The sequence below is a fragment of the Salvelinus sp. IW2-2015 genome, linkage group LG36 (genome assembly GCF_002910315.2).
Source record: "Salvelinus sp. IW2-2015 linkage group LG36, ASM291031v2, whole genome shotgun sequence".
Lineage (NCBI taxonomy): Eukaryota > Metazoa > Chordata > Actinopteri > Salmoniformes > Salmonidae > Salvelinus > Salvelinus sp. IW2-2015.
Window position 1 is genome coordinate 34,319,314 of NC_036875.1, and position 17,213 is coordinate 34,336,526.

The 17,213-nt window shown below is 38.4% G+C and overlaps 2 protein-coding genes and 1 pseudogene across 2 annotated transcripts; 2 read left to right on the top strand and 1 right to left on the bottom strand.

The window, feature by feature from the left end:
* The first annotated feature begins 1,329 nt into the window (after positions 1 to 1,329).
* LOC111959380 (uncharacterized) lies at positions 1,330 to 7,799 on the top strand (annotated as a pseudogene).
* Positions 7,800 to 9,920: 2,121 nt separating this feature from the next.
* LOC111959737 (gamma-crystallin S-1-like) lies at positions 9,921 to 11,800 on the top strand. The gene is made up of 3 exons (XM_023981520.2): positions 9,921 to 10,604; positions 11,064 to 11,306; positions 11,453 to 11,800. The coding sequence occupies exons 1-3, from the start codon at positions 10,596 to 10,598 to the stop codon at positions 11,729 to 11,731; spliced, it is 531 nt and encodes a 176-aa protein (XP_023837288.1). The 5' UTR covers positions 9,921 to 10,595; the 3' UTR covers positions 11,732 to 11,800.
* A 4,338-nt stretch (positions 11,801 to 16,138) lies between these two features.
* On the bottom strand, positions 16,139 to 17,159 carry LOC111959957 (gamma-crystallin M1-like). The gene is made up of 3 exons (XM_023981814.2): positions 17,072 to 17,159; positions 16,596 to 16,847; positions 16,139 to 16,476 (listed from the first exon to the last, which is right to left on the bottom strand). Exons 1-3 carry the CDS (start codon positions 17,078 to 17,080, stop codon positions 16,192 to 16,194), a joined length of 546 nt encoding a protein of 181 aa, XP_023837582.1. The 5' UTR covers positions 17,081 to 17,159; the 3' UTR covers positions 16,139 to 16,191.
* Positions 17,160 to 17,213: the final 54 nt, after the last annotated feature.

The window sequence follows — 17,213 nt, forward strand, 5'->3', positions numbered from 1 at the left end:
CATATTAGGAAATTGCATTTTTGTGCCTCCCAGGTTTATCATTGGAATGTGACACAAAATGAGGCAACGGTGTGCTTAAGGACCATGTGGATGCCTCCGAGCGGTCGGGTAGGCTGTTTGGAGTGTTTATCCGACTAAAAAATATATATTATTATTATGTCCCCCCCACTTCTAAAACCAAAGTTGCGCCCCTGCCAAGTATGTGTAGCTCAAATATCTATGTAAATCATGCATTTATAGAAGTCAATGATAGAATTGTGTGAAAATGTTTGATCCATGTCATGAAGTTGTGATTCAGCCCTCAGTTGAGAACATGTACCCACAATGCTGGAAACCAGCAGCTCTGACGAGTCATAGATAGTGACCTCCCTTGTCTCTCCCCTCATCTCATGTTTGAAAAAATCTAGGTGGGCCCACAAGAGGATTGCTAAGATGATAGGTTGTACATGACTGGCAGACAGGTCAGGAGCCAACAGACGCATGCTTTGCTTGAAACAGGTGCTTCCCTCAGAACATGTGGAACGTAGACACTCCTCTTTACCGGCCCTTGGCATTAGGGACGTTTTGGCCATTTGTAGGCATGTGGGTACTTTTGTATAAGTAACTATGAAAATGTTGTAAATATCAAAATGTTGATGGTTGGTTTAACATACTGTGGAATTGATTGAAGACTCATAAATGCATTTTAAAACAGTGTTTTTTACACTGCTGCTACTCACTGTTAATTATCTATGCATAGTCACATTACCCCTACATACATGTACAACTTACCTCAATTACCTCAACTAACCTCTACCACGTACATTAACTTGGTACCGGTACCCCCTGTATATAGCCTCATTATTGTTATTTTATAGAGTTACTTTTTTTTTTACTTCAGTTTATTTAGTCAATATTTTCTTAACTCTATTTTCTTAAAACTGGGCTTGTAAGTCAGCATTCACGGTAAGATCTACACCTGTTGTAGTCGGCGCATGTGACAAATAAAAATGTATTTGATTTGAGATTCTGAAGTACAGTATAGCATTTGTCCCCCACAAAAAATACAATGAAAAAAATAGGACTGCTATTAAAACAGACATGACAGGGACTCATTTCAGAATGCCATTCCTGAAATCAAAGACCATTTGGCCTCAAATACATATAAAACTGCATGTGTGCATCTAAATTACCCTCAACATTGCTTTTAAGGCAGAAAATTCTCATTTGTCCCCCCTTTTCACTGTACATAATAATGCTTTCCCGTCTGTGGTGACAAACAGTGGGAGCAACCATTGCATAGCATACAGCTGACTCATGTGTTTCATACAATGGAACCAGAGATTCTTTGGATGTCACATCAGGTATAAAACAGGCTACAGACCGGCATAGCTATAGCATCGCTCAAAATAACCATGAACATGCAGGGAAAGGTGAGTTAATATTGTTCTTTGCGGTTTAGAGGTCATGTGATCTGATTATTACTGTATATACAGTAATGCAGTGGTTTTATATAATATATACATTAAATACAGTAATAACACTATACACAGATCAAAATTCAGTGCTTCTACATCTGCATTGCTTGCTGTTTGGGGTTTTAGGCTGGGTTTCTGTACAGCACTTTGTGACATCGGCTGATGTAAAAAGGGCTTCATAAATACATTTGATTGAATAATGCAAAGCATTGTATTATAACCACCAATTAAAGGAAAGTTCTACACAGTTCTGAACACATTCTGGTCACATATTCTTCTGGCTAATTGCAAGAGTATTTGTTTTCAGATCATCTTCTACGAGGACAAGAACTTTCAGGGTCGCTCCTATGAGACCAGCCAGGACTGCCCTGAGCTGACATCCCACCTTAGCAGGTGCAACTCCTGCAGGGTTGAGAGCGGCTGCTTCATGGCCTACGATCGCAACAACTACATGGGAAACCAGTACTTCATGCGAAGGGGCGAGTACCCTGACTACCAGCGTATGATGGGTTTCGATGACTGCATCAAGTCCTGCCGTAACATCCCCATGGTATGAACCACCATGATACATCACAGATTCCAACACAGTTTAACGTTTATAAAAAACTAATCCCATATACAAAATGTATGTTAACAGCACAGAGGAGACTACAAGATGAGGATCTACGAGAGGGAGAACTTCGGAGGTCAGATGCACGAGATGAGCGAGGACTGTGACTCCATCCAGGAGCGTTACCGTATGTCCGACTGCCAGTCCTGCAACGTGATGGACGGCCACTGGCTGATGTACGAGCAGCCCCACTTCAAAGGCAGGCAGATGTACATGAGACCTGGAGAGTACAGAAACCTCAGAGAGATGCAGGGATACAATGGAATGAAGTTCAGTTCCATCAGAAGGATCACCGACTCCTGTTAAATTATCAGGCCCACCTGTTCAATGGAACGGTTGACTTTTAAATAAAAAATAATAATTCTTATTTAATATCAAGTCTTTTGTCTTGTTCTGCAAAAATCCACAGAGGACCAACACAACACATTTTTACCAGTTCAGTTGAGTCCTGATTCAAACACTTTCCATAAGTGGTTGAAACTACATTGATCCTATACTCCTTTTGCTTTTGAATAAAATCATCACATTTTGCAAGGCACGCCAATGCATCACTCTACTACTGGAGCCCAATGTAAAACTAGAGACCCATGATTATATACAAAACAAAGAGTAGGAGAAAGTGTTGAAAGTTGTAATAGAACTATCAATGCATAGCTTTTACCTAATGGATGTAGCTAATAAAATGTATATTTTATAAAATTGTAATTGCATTTCCTTCCAATTTCCTATTTAAAAAGGTAAAATGAACCAGTCAGTGTCTGACCCAAAACATGAACCTGTACGGACAGACAACACTGAACACAGTATGATATATGACTTTAATCTGTCTTAGTGTTTCTGAGAAATGGCGCTGGGCCAGTAACCGAAAGGGCGTTGGTTTGAATCCCAGAGCCGACTAGGTGAAAAATCTGCCGACGTGCCCTTGAGCAAGGCACTTAACCCTAATTGCTCCTGTAGGTCGCTCTGGATAAGAGTTTCTTCACTGATTTAATAATAGGGTAACTATATAATTGTATTTAATGGTTAAATAGTAGTGTGTTTATGTGCCATCAAAGGTTACCATGCTTTAGAGTATGCCAAACCTACAAAAAGCATTTAGAAATGGAGGGTATACACTTTTTACCTTTCGTGCTTGTTTAATTTTAAGTTTATTATGTTAATGCTCAATATACCGCTTAATAAAGGCTTTTTATATTTAAAACACACCTGAATAGATGGACCTGGATTTTTCACACTTCACATCTGTCACACCCTAACCTTAGAGAGCCTTTTTATGTCTCTATTTGGTTGGTTAGGATGTGATTTGGGTGGGCATTCTATGTTCTTTATTTCTATGTTTTGTATTTCTATGTTTTGGCAGGGTATGGTTCTCAATCAGGGACAGCTGTCTATCGTTGTCTCTGATTGGGAATCATACTTAGGCAGCCTTTTTTCCTTTGGTGTTTGTGGGTAGTTATCTTTGTTAGTGGTACTAATGCACTGTTAATCTTCACGGTTGTTTCTTTGTTTTCTTGGCGACATTTACTAAAATAAAAGAATAAATGTACGCTTACCACTCTGCACCTTGGTCTCCTTCCGACGACGGCCGTGACAACACCTTTTTTCTGATTTGAACTTTTCCAGTGCTCCTGTATCTTGCACACACAACTTTGTGTTTGCAAAACTATTGTAAGATAGATATGGAAATGATCAGGCACAACAAATTACTCTGTTTTCTATGTGTGAACATTTACCAGTCACCATGATGAAATAGTGAAACAAAACATCAAACTCCCTACTCCCATGTCACAAAATACACATTCCCTCAAACAAGACCAAGCAAGAACTTCACTTGAGTTTTGGCTTTGAATGAACTCCAATTTGTCCACCTGGGGTCTGACCTCTCCCTTTCCCAGTTGGTTACCCAAGTACCTGGTCTCCTACCTTGCAGACTCTGTTAAGATGCTTGAGGTGGTCTTCCAAGGTATGTCTATAAATGGTAATGCTATCCAGATACAGTTGCAGTCGGAGGTTTACATACACCTTAGCCAAATACATTTGAACTCAGTTTTTCACAATTCCTGACATTTAATCCTAGTAAAAATTGCCCTGTCTTAGGTCAGTTAGGATCACCACTTTATTTTAAGAATGTGAAATGTCAGAATAATAGTAGAGAGAATTATTTATTTGACCTTTTATTTCTGTCATCACATTCCCAGTGGGTCAGAAGTTTACATACACTCAATTAGTATTCGGTAGCATTGCCTTTAAATTGTTTAACTTGGGTCAAACGTTTCGGGTAGCCTTCCACAAGCTTCCCACAATAAGTTGGGTGAATTTTGGCCCATTCCTCCTGACAGAGCTGGTGTAACTGAGTCAGGTTTGTAGGCCTCCTTGCTCGCACACACTTTTTCAGTTCTGCCAACAACTTTTATAGGATTGAGGTGAGGGCTTTGTGATGGCCACTCCAATACCTTGACTTTGTTGTCCTTAAGCCATTTTGCCACAACTTTTGAAGTATGCTTGGGGTCATTGTCCATTTGGAAGACCCATTTGCGACCAAGCTTTAACTTCCTGACTGATGTCTTGAGATGTTGCTTCAAGGTCTGTTAATATTGTCAGAAAAGGCCAAAGTCTATTAATAAAATCATTTATGGGCATGTGTTGAATTGGTACTGAATTATTCCCCTAAAAATTATTCCATGTAAACATCAGTGTAAAATGTTATATACAGTGCCTTCAGAAAGTATTCACACCCCTTGACCTCTTCCACATTTTACAGCCTGAATTTAAAATGTATTAAATTTAGATTTTTGTCACTGGCCTACACGCAATACCCCATAATGTCAAAGTGGAATTTTTTTTTAAAATTTGTACAAATGAATTAAAAATTAATAGCTGAAATGACTCGAGTCAATAAGTATTTAACCCCTTTGTTATGGCAAGTCTAAATAAGGTCCGCAGGAAAAATTGCTTATTAACATGTCACATAATAAGTTGCATGGACTCACTCAGTGTGCAAAACTTGTGTTTAAATATATGTTTTAATGAATACCTCATCTCTGTACCCTACACATATAATTATCCGTAAGGTCCCTCAGTTGAGTAGCACATTTCAACCACAGATTCAACCACAAAGACCAGGGAGGTTTTCCAATTCCTCCCAAAGGGCACCTATTGGTAGATCGGTTAAAAAAAGCAGACATTAAATATCCCTTTGAGCATGGTGAAGTTATTAATTACACTTTGGATTGTGTATCAACACACCCAGTCACTACAACGATATGGGCGTCCTTCCTAACTCAGTTGCCGGAGAGGAAGGAAACTGGTGACTTTAAAACAGTTTGAGTTTAATGGCTAAGATAAAAGAAAACTGAGGATGGATCAACAACGTCGTAGTTACTCCACAATAATAACCTAATTAACAGAGGGAAAATGCATCCTGTTTGCAACAAGACGTTAAAGTAATTCTGCAAAAAAATGTGGCAAAGCAATACATTTTTTGTCCTGAATACAAAGTGTTATGTTTTCTGGAAAATCCAATACAACACATTACTGAGTACCACTCTCCATATTTTCAAGAATTGTAGTGGCTGCATCATGTTATGGGACTGGGGAGTTTTTCGGGGATAAAAAATAAACTGAATGGTGCTAAGCACAGGCGAAATCCTAGAGGAAAATCTGGTTCAGTCTGCTTTCCACCAGACACTGGGGGTTGAATTCACCTTTCAGTAGGACAATAACCTGAAACACAAGGCCAAATCTACACGTGAGTTCCTTACCAAGAAGGCGGTGAATATTCCTTCGTGGCAGAGTTACAGTTTTGACTTAAATCTCCTTAAAAATCTATGGCAAGAACTGAAAATGGTTGTCTAGCAATGATCAACAACCAATCTGACAGAGCTTGAAGAGTTATAAAAAGAATAATGGGCAAATGTTGCTCAATCCAGGTGTGGAATTCTCTTAGAGACTTACCCAGAAAGACTCACAGCTGTAGTCGCTGCCAAAGGTGCTTCTGCAAAGTATTCACTTGGTATGTGATATTAAATTAGATATTTCTGTATTTCATTTTTCTATAAATCTGCAAAGAAATCTAAAAACATGTTTTCTCTTTGTCGTTTTAGGGTATTGTGTTTAGATATGTGAGAGAGAAAAATCTATTTAATCCATTTTAAATTCAGGCTGTAGCACAACAAAATGTGGGAAAAGTCCAGGGGTATGAATACTGTCTGAAGGCACTTAGTAGTCATATAGTTGCTACCGCTCCACTTTACTAACCACTACTAGAATGTTCTTGGATTCCAGATATAAAATTTCATAATTTATGAATTGTATGCCTACAGTTTTGCTGGAGGAAAGAAAATCCCAGCAACCATCTAATTACATACATTACATCTAATTACATAATATATTCATTTTAATCCACATTGATTCACACTGGGCAAGACCAGCTAATATGAAATCATGTTTTTCAGTCATGTTTTATATGTTTCTAATAGACTGATGTTTGAATCATGATGCTACCATTTTTTGTGTTTTTCTTTAAATAAAAGATTGGAATCGTAATACCCATGAACAAATGTCAGTTAACTTAGTTGATATCTCTGAAAAGTCTCGATATGAAGAGTTCCCGCTCCTACTGTTATTCAACAGAAACAATAAAGGCATGGGCTCTCCTCACAAATGCACCCAGCCGGAAATAATGACCCTTTAATAATGACCCTTTAAAGGTCACTTTGTACTGTACAGGGAGGGGGGCCTCTATGCCATGTTGCTCTGTCAGGGGTTTGAACAATGGAGCCACATATTCTTTATCGGTTGGCTCAGGTATAAAAGCGATAGGGGGACATACAGAAACGTGTGCAATCCTGAGACCAACACAGTAACCGCAACCATGTCTACGGGCAAGGTGTGTGGAGCGTTGATGAAACTGGACATTTAAGCAGCAGTTTTTCAAATTTGTTTAAAACCATCAATGAATTGTACTGTACTGTTAGAACTACATCTAATTTTAATAAATTATGGTTTTGTTGTGTGTTTTTAGATCATCTTCTACGAGGACAGGAACTTCCAGGGTCGTTCCTATGAGACCTCCAGCGACTGCCCTGAGCTGACCTCCTACCTGAGCAGGTGCAACTCCTGCAYAGTTGAGAGCGGCTGCTTCATGGTSTARGARCYRTCCAACTTCATGGGAAACCAGTACTTTGTGAGYAGGGGAGAGTATGGTGACTACCAGCGTATGGGCATGAYCGATTGCATCAGYTCTTGCCGTAACATCCCCATGGTAAATATATTAAACCTGTTCATTTTGACTCCCATAGGCCACATGTACAACTCCAGCAAAAGCAATGTGATGGTATATTTGGAACGATTTGGTAAAACACTTTTCCCATATCCATTTACAGCACAGAGGAAACTTCCGGATGAGGATTTACGAGAAGGAGAACTTTGGAGGTCAGATGCACGAGCTGAGCGACGACTGTGAGTCCATGACCGATCGTTTCCGCATGAACGACATGCAGTCCTGCAACGTGATGGACGGCCACTGGCTGATGTACGAGCAGCCCCACTTCAGAGGCAGGCAGATGTACATGAGACCTGGAGAGTACAGGAACATGAGAGAGTTGAGCATGCACATGGGCTCCAACCCTGTGAGGTTCAACAGCATGAAGCGTATTTTGGATTCTTGTTATTAAATTCAGCAATGACTAAAATTACGAGTATAAATAAAATCACCTAACTTTTAAATGAAAGTGTCTTTAATTTTTGAGTCCTTGGTTTTGAGTCCTTGGTTTGAGGTAAAGGGGCATTCAGAAGATACATTTTCATATGGTTAGTTTTCCCATACAAGTGCAATGGGAGCAGATGTCAGGATGCATTCTATTTCAACACTGATGTGGAATTAATTAATGGTATTAGAACATTTTCAAAAATCACAATCTGTTAAAACCACTGATCATTATATATGGTTAATGTTGAAGTAAATGTTAAAGCAATAATAGAAGCAACAACACGACACAACACGACACAGCTCCTATTATTCATACTGTAAAGGATAGAAAATGTGGATATTTGTTGGGAATACATCTTGTGTGGAAGTTTCAACTGCAATCTGCAGTTGCATACATTTTTGGACATTTAAATTAATGATATATACCCATTGATTCATGAAGAATATATATTAAAAATGGCCCATCAGAACCCAACATATAAGCTTGTTTTAACTCCTCTGTAAATGTAAACAAACACTGTATAGCCAAAACATGGTTAAAAATATACTGTTTATATCATATCATATCATGCATATCATATCATATCATCATGGGGCGGCAGGAAGCCTAGTGGTTTAGAGCGTTGGGCCAGTAACCGAAAGGTTGCTGGATTGAATCCCTGAGCTGACAAGGTAGAAAAAAACTGTCGTTCTGCCCCTGAACACGGCAGTTAACCCACTGTAGGCAGTCATTGTAAATAAGAATTTGTTCTTAACTGACTTGCCTCGTTAAATAAAAAATAAAAAATAAAATGTACTATTGATATCAGTGGATACATTTTTCAAGCCCATTCCCTCAGCTGTTTACCAAAACAGATTGCCCCTTTAAACAGCTATGAAACATTATTGATTTTTTATTGTAGTGAAGACTTATTGTAATAAACACCTCCAAAGCTGTACTATTTATGCTCCACAAATACTGCCATCCTTACACACATACTGCCACTTAGAAAAGTCACAGGAAACCCAGGAGAGGGCAGCACCTCCACAGTATATCAGCAGAGTGCTGGATTTTGGGCAGAGATGACGGGTCAATAAAAATTATTCAGTTGAATTATTGTATCTCAAACATGATGAGTTTATAGGTTTAACCATTAGATGCAATCCTTACAGATTTCAGACTCATCCAAAGACTGGGATGCTATTATGATTTCTAAATAATAAATTATATTTTATATACATATATTTTATTTTATATTTTATATCACATACAATTTGAATATCATAATGTATATGTAGATATGCATAATGCATAATGTAGATCTGCATAATGTAGATATGCATAATGTAGATAAGCATAATGTAGATATGTATACATTTCTAATAAACAAAGTGTTGACTAATACTAAATAACATGTAAAAATAGACCAATTAGATGTAATGAATAACAAACACATTGTTTATATACAGTACCATGTCATGATGCATTTTAATGGTGTGCATTAGGAAGCAGAGAGCTCATATATCAACCGCTACAGAAACATTTAAATAACGCTTATCTAGCTAGAATAAAGCTGTCAACCATCACAAGATCTGGCATTGACAAATAGCCTGGGGAATTTGGCCTAGGTTCTGCAGCTGTAGTCACTACATGTATGTTTCCTTACCTTGAAAGCAAAATACTATTTTGGTTTCTTCTGTAGCCATAGACATTAATATTTGATTACCAAAAAAAAATGGAACCGCAATCTCTCTAAATTATATTTTTAACATCAAACTACCTTGATACCAATTTGTGATTGTCTATCAGCTCACAGAGTTGTTGCAGAGAGGAATCACAAGGTGTTGTGGAAGCAGTTTGCTATTAGAATACGTGAATAGTGACCATGATGGTACACAGTACAGTTGAACAGTTTGCCCTGTTCCAGTTCACAGTCATGCAGGTTTAATTACGCACTTCTGGAAATTACTGGAGAATCGGGAAGCAGCCATTCATTACAGTCAAAATGAGTCCCAATGTAAATATTCAAGGTCACTCTCCTGTTGGCCACTAGAGTCACTCTCCTGTTGCCTATAGTGTAAATTTCTATCAATACAGTCAATCACATGACCTGGGTTGTTGGCCACACAAGCAGCCCCTCACTTGGCTGTGGATCAACTGAGACCAGAGGTGGCACGAGCACAAGTTTGACTGGACATATTCCAAAACCTCACCCCTGAAACATTACGGAAACCACCAGACAAGGGGAGTCAAATCTGTCCTTTTCTTATAATCCATCATATTTTTATTATATTTTGCAGTGTGTTTGAAATGTTAATAGATTATATTTGTATGTAGCTAGAGATTCAGAAAGTAGTACATGTCAAACAATAATGGTGATATTTGTGCACATCTGATCATATTTTACATTCACTCCAGTGAAAGGTGAATCACGTAAATCAATTAACGTGTATCTGTGAGAGCCTACTTTTAAGGATCAAATAAATGCTTGATAAATCAGTTTTGCGTTGGCTATTCTGTCATCAGCTTTGGGTTGGGTATTCTGTCATTCGTTCTTTAAGTTACTAGATCTTGTTTTTCCACTGATAAACAGTGTCTATTACATGAGGGGTTAATTAGCACCATTGAAGCCTTTGTGTACCGAACAAAAAGGTCATTCACCCGGCTGACAAAGAAAAACAACTACCTTTTGTAGTTTGGCAGCCGTGCTGTCTTTTCAAAAAGGCTGACATCTAAAGTTAATTGATCAACATATCAATGTCTCTATTCCTAGAGGGTATAAAAATGGCCATGGTTCGCCTAGTCAGTGTTGCAGTGTGACCAAATTTAGCCAACACAATGGGAAAGGTAAGGATTGTTGTTTCGCTGCACATATTTTGTCCCGTCGCACGTTCTTGTTCACTGTTTGTCTGACAGAACACAGAACAATGAACACCTGCGAGAGATCCTTTGCCTTGAACAAAACTGAATAGGGTTGTTTTACCAGCCATACACACGTTCTTTCCATTGTTCATACAGATGTAGGATCTTAATTTGACCTACATTGTCACAGCAAAATAATCCTGCAGCAACAGGTTTTGAACATTTAGTCCATAATGTTGCTTAATTGGTGGTTAGGCTATTAGCTGGCAAAAAGTAGGCTACATGAAAAGTGCAATACTGTTAATATAACCATGTGTTGGTGTGGATTTGCTGAGAATTTATGTAAATCAGGAAGCTTGGTGCTTGAAAATTCTCAGCAACAAAAGAATGATAAAACTAAGAACCTACATCTGTACGCATGTTTACTTCCATTACTATTTTTAGATAATCTTCTACGAGGAAAAGAACTTCCAGGGTCGCTCCTATGAGTGCCCCGTCGACTGTGCCGACCTGCACACCCATTTCAGCCGCTGTAACTCCATCCAAGTGGAGAGCGGTAGCTGGATGGTCTATGAGCGCCCAAACTACATGGGCTACCAGTACTTCCTGAGAAGGGGAGAGTATCCCGACTACCAGCGCTGGATGGGCTTTAATGATTGTGTAAAGTCCTGCCGCATGATCCCTCAAGTGAGCCCATATTCCTCTTTCCTGGTATACAAGTTAACCCATCATTGATGTAGGTAGTATGGTAACATGGTAAATACATTTTTTACTTGAAACTTAATAGTAAAGAAACTGAATGAACGTAGCTGTCTTCTCTTCCTTGTCCTCAGAATCAGGGAGCTCACAAGATGAGAATCTACGAGCGCTCTGACTTTGGCGGTCAGATGTTGGAGTTTGCCGATGACCTCCCCTCCCTCTATGATCGATTCCAGTACAATGATATCCACTCCTGCAATGTTATGGAGGGGTATTGGCTCTTCTATGAGCATCCCAACTACAGAGGCAGGCAGTACCTCCTGAGACCTGGCGAGTACAGGAGATACAGTGACTGGGGAGCCATCAATTCAAGGATTGGTTCAATCAGACGTGCTGTTGCTCACCCAAACTGACAGGCAATACATCATCAACATGAAACTGAGCCTAACATTTAAATTAAATAAAGTTAGGTCCACCTGCAATCCTATTGTCTTCTATAGTGTTCACACAATAAGTATGAAAACATGCTACATACTGTCCCTATAACCTAGTATACACCATGAAAAGTTTCAACACATTTGTTGAATCGAGGCATTTAATAGTTTTACGTCTTATACTGTCATTTTGAGAGAAAACCATTGGTCATATTCATCGTCCAAATACAAAATTATAGTCAATAAAATAATGGTTTCCATTTTCAAGCCATTTATCCAAAGACGTAAGAATGTTTACCTCACTCTCCTAAAATAAGTTTTCCTTCTAAAGTAAAACCATAAAACCATAATTTGAGATCAGAATTTTAACACCCCCTGTGTTAAATGTAACACTTTCTTAGTGTGTACTATACTATATGTGACCCACCGAAATAGTGTTAAACCAACACTTTTCAAAAGGTTGATGAACTAACCCACCAAGAGCGCTGTGTCCCTAACACCACGGGTGTTGCAAATTCTGACTTAAAATGAACACTATTAGAGCTGATGCTGTTACACTTTCTCAGTGTTGGGGAATTAACACCTGGGGTCTTGCAGTAACTTGGTGTTGTTTTTTTAACACTGTAGGGTTAAAGCGTTATTTTCACATTTATTTCCCAGGGTGCTTTTCGAGCAAATTTTTGAGATTCTAGTACCACCCATGACTGTATTTGCTAGTGACAGAGATATCATTGTTGCATTCGATGACTTTCAGTCCTGTAGTCTTCACCAAATGAGTGCCTAAGTGAATATATTTTGTCATAAGAATACATATATTTCTTAATAATACCATACTTTGACAACCAAGTTTTACCCCAACACAGTGGTCTGAAATGTTTATTTTATTTTATTTAACCTTTATTTAACCAGGAAGGACTCATTGAGATTTAAAATCTATTTTTCAAGAGCGTCCTGGCCAAGATAGGCATCACCAAGTCATTACAAAAATTACAGACAAACAACATGAAAAACTACAAGTAATCTAGTAAAAACCATAGAATTCACAAGAGTATCAAAAACAGCTAATTAAAAACATTGACAGGTCAGGGAATCAGTCTCAAGATCATTCATCAGTGATTTAAAAATACCAATCGGGACAAGTTCTTCCAGTTTAAAAGTATTTTGTAAGACGATGGCGCAGAGTACATAAAAGCCCTTTTACCAAATTCAGTTCGGACATTTGGAACAGTTAGCAGGATAAAGTCCAGCGAACGAAGAGAGTACCCACCACATTTCTGAACAATAAAAATGCCCAAATAAAAAGGTAGTAAACCCAAAATGGCTTTATAAATAAAAGTATACCAGTGACTGAGCCTACGAGTGACTAGAGAAGGCCAGCCAACCCTGGTATACAAAGTGCAGTGGTGCGTAAGGGTTTTGCAGTTTAAAATAAATCTCAAAGTGCCATGGTAAAGGGTGTCAATTGATCTCAAACACTGAGCAGAAGCATTCATATATAAAATATCCCCATAGTCTAGTAAAGGCATAAATGTAGCTGATACTAGCCTCCTTCTGGCTTCAAAAGAAAAACAGGCCTTATTCCTAAAATAAAATCCCAATTTCAGCTTAATTTTTTTTGTAAGTTGTTGAATATGCAATTCAAAAGAGAGGCCGTAATCAATTAAAATTTCAAGATATTTATATGAGGTTACAACCTCAATCTCCTTGCCTTGACAGGTAGTAATAGGTGAAAGGTTCAGAGGTCTATTTCTTGCTTTAGAAAACACCATTAGTTTAGTTTTGTCAGTATTGAGGATAAGCTTCAATTGACACAAGGTATGTTGAACAGTATAAAAAGCAGTTTGCAAGTTCTGAAATGCCAGGTTTGCAGGCCACATCAACAAGTCATACTATACTGTCCTGCAAATCGTTGTGTAGTCTAAGATCAATTAATCAATCATTGTGCATGGAGAAATATAGATATTAAAAGAAACTGTTCTAAAAAGCAACCTGCAACAAAGCATGCTGGGAAATATGATAATGAGGACCCTCCTATGTCTTTTTCACACTGAGAGAAAAATTACTCAACACAGTCGAGTAACAAATCAAAATAAATCAAATTTCATTTATCACATACTACAGGTGTAGACCTTACAGTGAAATGCTTACTTACAAGCCCTTAATTAACCAACAATGCAGTTTTAAGAAAACACCTCAAAAAAAGTAAGAGATAAGAATAACAAATAATTAAAGAGCAGCAGTAAAATAACAGTAGCGGGGATATGTACAGGGGGAAACAACAAGCCCATGTGGTGTTGATTCCACTGTGATTCCACTGTGATTCCACTGTGATTCCACTGTGAACACTTCTTTTATTCTCTGCAGGTGGGGTCAATTTATATCCCACTGGTGTTAACCCCACTAGAATCAACACTCAAAAATAACACAGTTTTTACCTCAACACCAAGATTTGAACACCTGCACATTTGTTGCGCACCAACAACTCTCAATACCTCAATGTGAGTGACGGAGAGAACACAAAGACTCATTCAATAAAAATGTGTACATCAAGCACAATTCTGCACAACATAACAGTTAAAATAGTTTAGGAAACTGAATTTGTTTCTGGATACTGCATAAAAAAAACGTATATACACAACTGTATAACTACCTCTACACAATATTAGCTCTATTTAAAAAAAAAAAAATCTCTATTCAAATTTGGTTCTTCATCATGAACCACACTCTGTCAACTAGACTGGCTTGATAAGTAACCTTGCCAGAGACCTGAACACTTGCTTTAGCTCCCCAAGCTAATGCCAAGGCATTATCTCAGCAAGCTTAAACTGTGGAGAATGGTAACCAGTCGGTTGCAAACACACATAAAACTAGAACTGTTCTGAGCAGATTTTCCTTCTTGGTCTTCAACCTCCCTCTAAGCCCATTTTGAAATTAACATAAATACGCCGATATCTCAAATTCGTTTTTCAGACAATCCGCAACCCAACAGGTTTAAATATTCTAAATAGACTTGAAAACTTGGTTGGAATTTGAGGACATGTTCTCAACTGGTTTATTGTATTCATTTTTTTATTTATTTTATTGTATAGCCTACTAATCAGACCAATATCTATTTGTGCAGTTAGATGACAAATCAAAGTTTCATTTGGTGTTCCTGCTGTTCTCTTTGGCCAAAATCTTAACAGAATCTTAATTTGATCTCAATTCACAATTTACACAAGTCTGAGTTTAGCACATGGTCCCGAGGTTAGGATTTGGGCCTTTATGTATGCTGTCCCTTAGTAACATAAATATGGTATGCTATTTCTTTGATATGCAGATTAGCTACATCCACAGTTGTGGGCCCTGAGTTGAGACATAAAGGCATCATCTTCCCATGTGATGTGTGCAATAAGCACTCTGGGTAATTAGGTACTTGTATGGAACGTAACAGTGTCTGGTCTAGTGGTAGAGCTACCCATTCCAGACCAGGCATACCCGCTGGAAACGGGGTTACGAATCCCGACTTGGTCGTTCTCATCTGTCATGTATGTCTCCCACTGTCGATACACAATATATTAACCAAAATAAAAATATATATATTTAAAGAATTACATGGAATGTAATTAATTAAGGCATGTTCCAGTTGTCTCCATTAACATGTTCTTAAGGTGTACTTAAAGGGATTTAAAAAGGGGCAATAATTAGTTTATAAAATGTGAATTAATTGTTTATAGAGCAGATAAATAAACAGTTATAACACATATGTTTGAAATTGTGTGATTGTTATTTTGGCACGTGCGAAATAGTGATCTCATGTATGATTGCAATGTTATTGAGTACTACTGAAATGAATACCAGTGCAGCCATGCAAGCTCAGGCAACCAGCTAAAAGACAAGCACATTATTTCAACCATTCTACTATAATTATCTATGAACTAAATAACTAACATTTTATAAACTACTTATAACCCCCATCTTTAAATATGTTTTAGTGTACCTTAAAGTCTTTAAAAAACTTCACAAAAGCATTCAGGTATGAACTGAAACTTGGAGTGCAGCTTGCACAATGTAAAAGAGTTGCTTCAAGACTTTGCACCATACTACTTACAGTATACTCTACATGTACGTTTTCATGTAATCACTGTGGTAATATTTACCAGACACTCTTATCCAGAGCGACTTACATGAGCAATTAGGGTTAAACGCCTTGCTCAAGGGCACATTGACAGATTTTTCACCTAGTCGGCTCGGGGATTCAAACCAGCGACCTTTCAGTTAATGGCTTAATGCTCTTAACCACTAGGCTACCTGCCACCCATTTACAAAGCTTCAGTGATGTTAAATATGGTGTGCAATTTGTTTTGACTGAAGCTGAATACCAATAGATGAAAATCAGACAGACAATTTAGTTATGAAAGATCTTCAATGATTTTATTACCTTGAACAATTAAATACATTTAATTGCACATATCATTGATACGTCTCATGCTCATGAACTTCATGCCTCCCATTCCCATGCCCATCTCTTTGAAGCTCCTGTACTCTCCAGGTCTCATGTACATCTGCCTGCCTCTGAAGTGGGGCTGCTCGTACATCAGCCAGTGACCGTCCATCACGTTGCAGGACTGGCAGTCTGACATACGGTAACGCTCCTGGATGGAGTCACAGTCGTCCATCATCTCGTGCATCTGACCTCCGAAGTTCTCCCTCTCGTAGATCCTCATCCTGAAGGATCCTCTGTGCTGTAATGCATTTATTTATTTTGTTACATTATTTTAGGATGTTTATGTTCTTTGAAAGTTGTTCATCCTAAAATAGGAAATTGCACAATAATGTATAAAGGTGAGATAAGGTGTCTTACCTGGGGGATCATTCTGCAGGACCGGATGTTGTCAAACATCATGCCCATGCTTATCATGCGCTGCATGTCAGGGTACTCTCCCCTCCTCATGAAGAACTGCTGGCCCATGAAGCTGGGGCGCTCGTACGCCATGAAGCAGCCGCTCTCCACCCTGCAGGACTGGCAGCGGGACATGTAGGAGGACATGTCGGGGCAGTCGCTCATGCACTCATAGGAGCGGCCCTGGAAGTTCCTGTCCTCGTAGAAGGTAATCTATAGGAAAAGGGGGGACATATTTGTTTTATTCTTGAAATGGAATAAAGCATGTACTGTACGGTAATTGTATTTTTAGACACTGGTAATGTTGGATTACTGATTCCTATAACACATAGCTAAATAATGTTTCTGTAATATCACATTTACAGAATATAGGATGTACATGTTACCATTGTAAAACTGTAGCCTATATGTAGCTACTGTGAGTCTGCTCAGATTACCTTGCCCATGTTGGTGGTTGGTAGTTGACAGTGGATCAGCTTGTACTTCTACCATCACTCTGTGGTAATTTTATACAGAAACCAGAGGGCCAAGGTGTGTTGTTATTCAAATGTCCAAAGCTGATGATTGAGCAGTATGACG

Bases quoted from the DNA above. Each gene is read 5' to 3' on its own strand.
- LOC111959737 (XM_023981520.2), top strand. The intron at 11,307-11,452 runs GTGAGCCCATAT...CCTTGTCCTCAG, and splicing joins CCTGCCGCATGATCCCTCAA to AATCAGGGAGCTCACAAGAT.
- LOC111959957 (XM_023981814.2), bottom strand. The intron at 16,477-16,595 runs GTAAGACACCTT...AATGCATTACAG, and splicing joins CCTGCAGAATGATCCCCCAG to CACAGAGGATCCTTCAGGAT.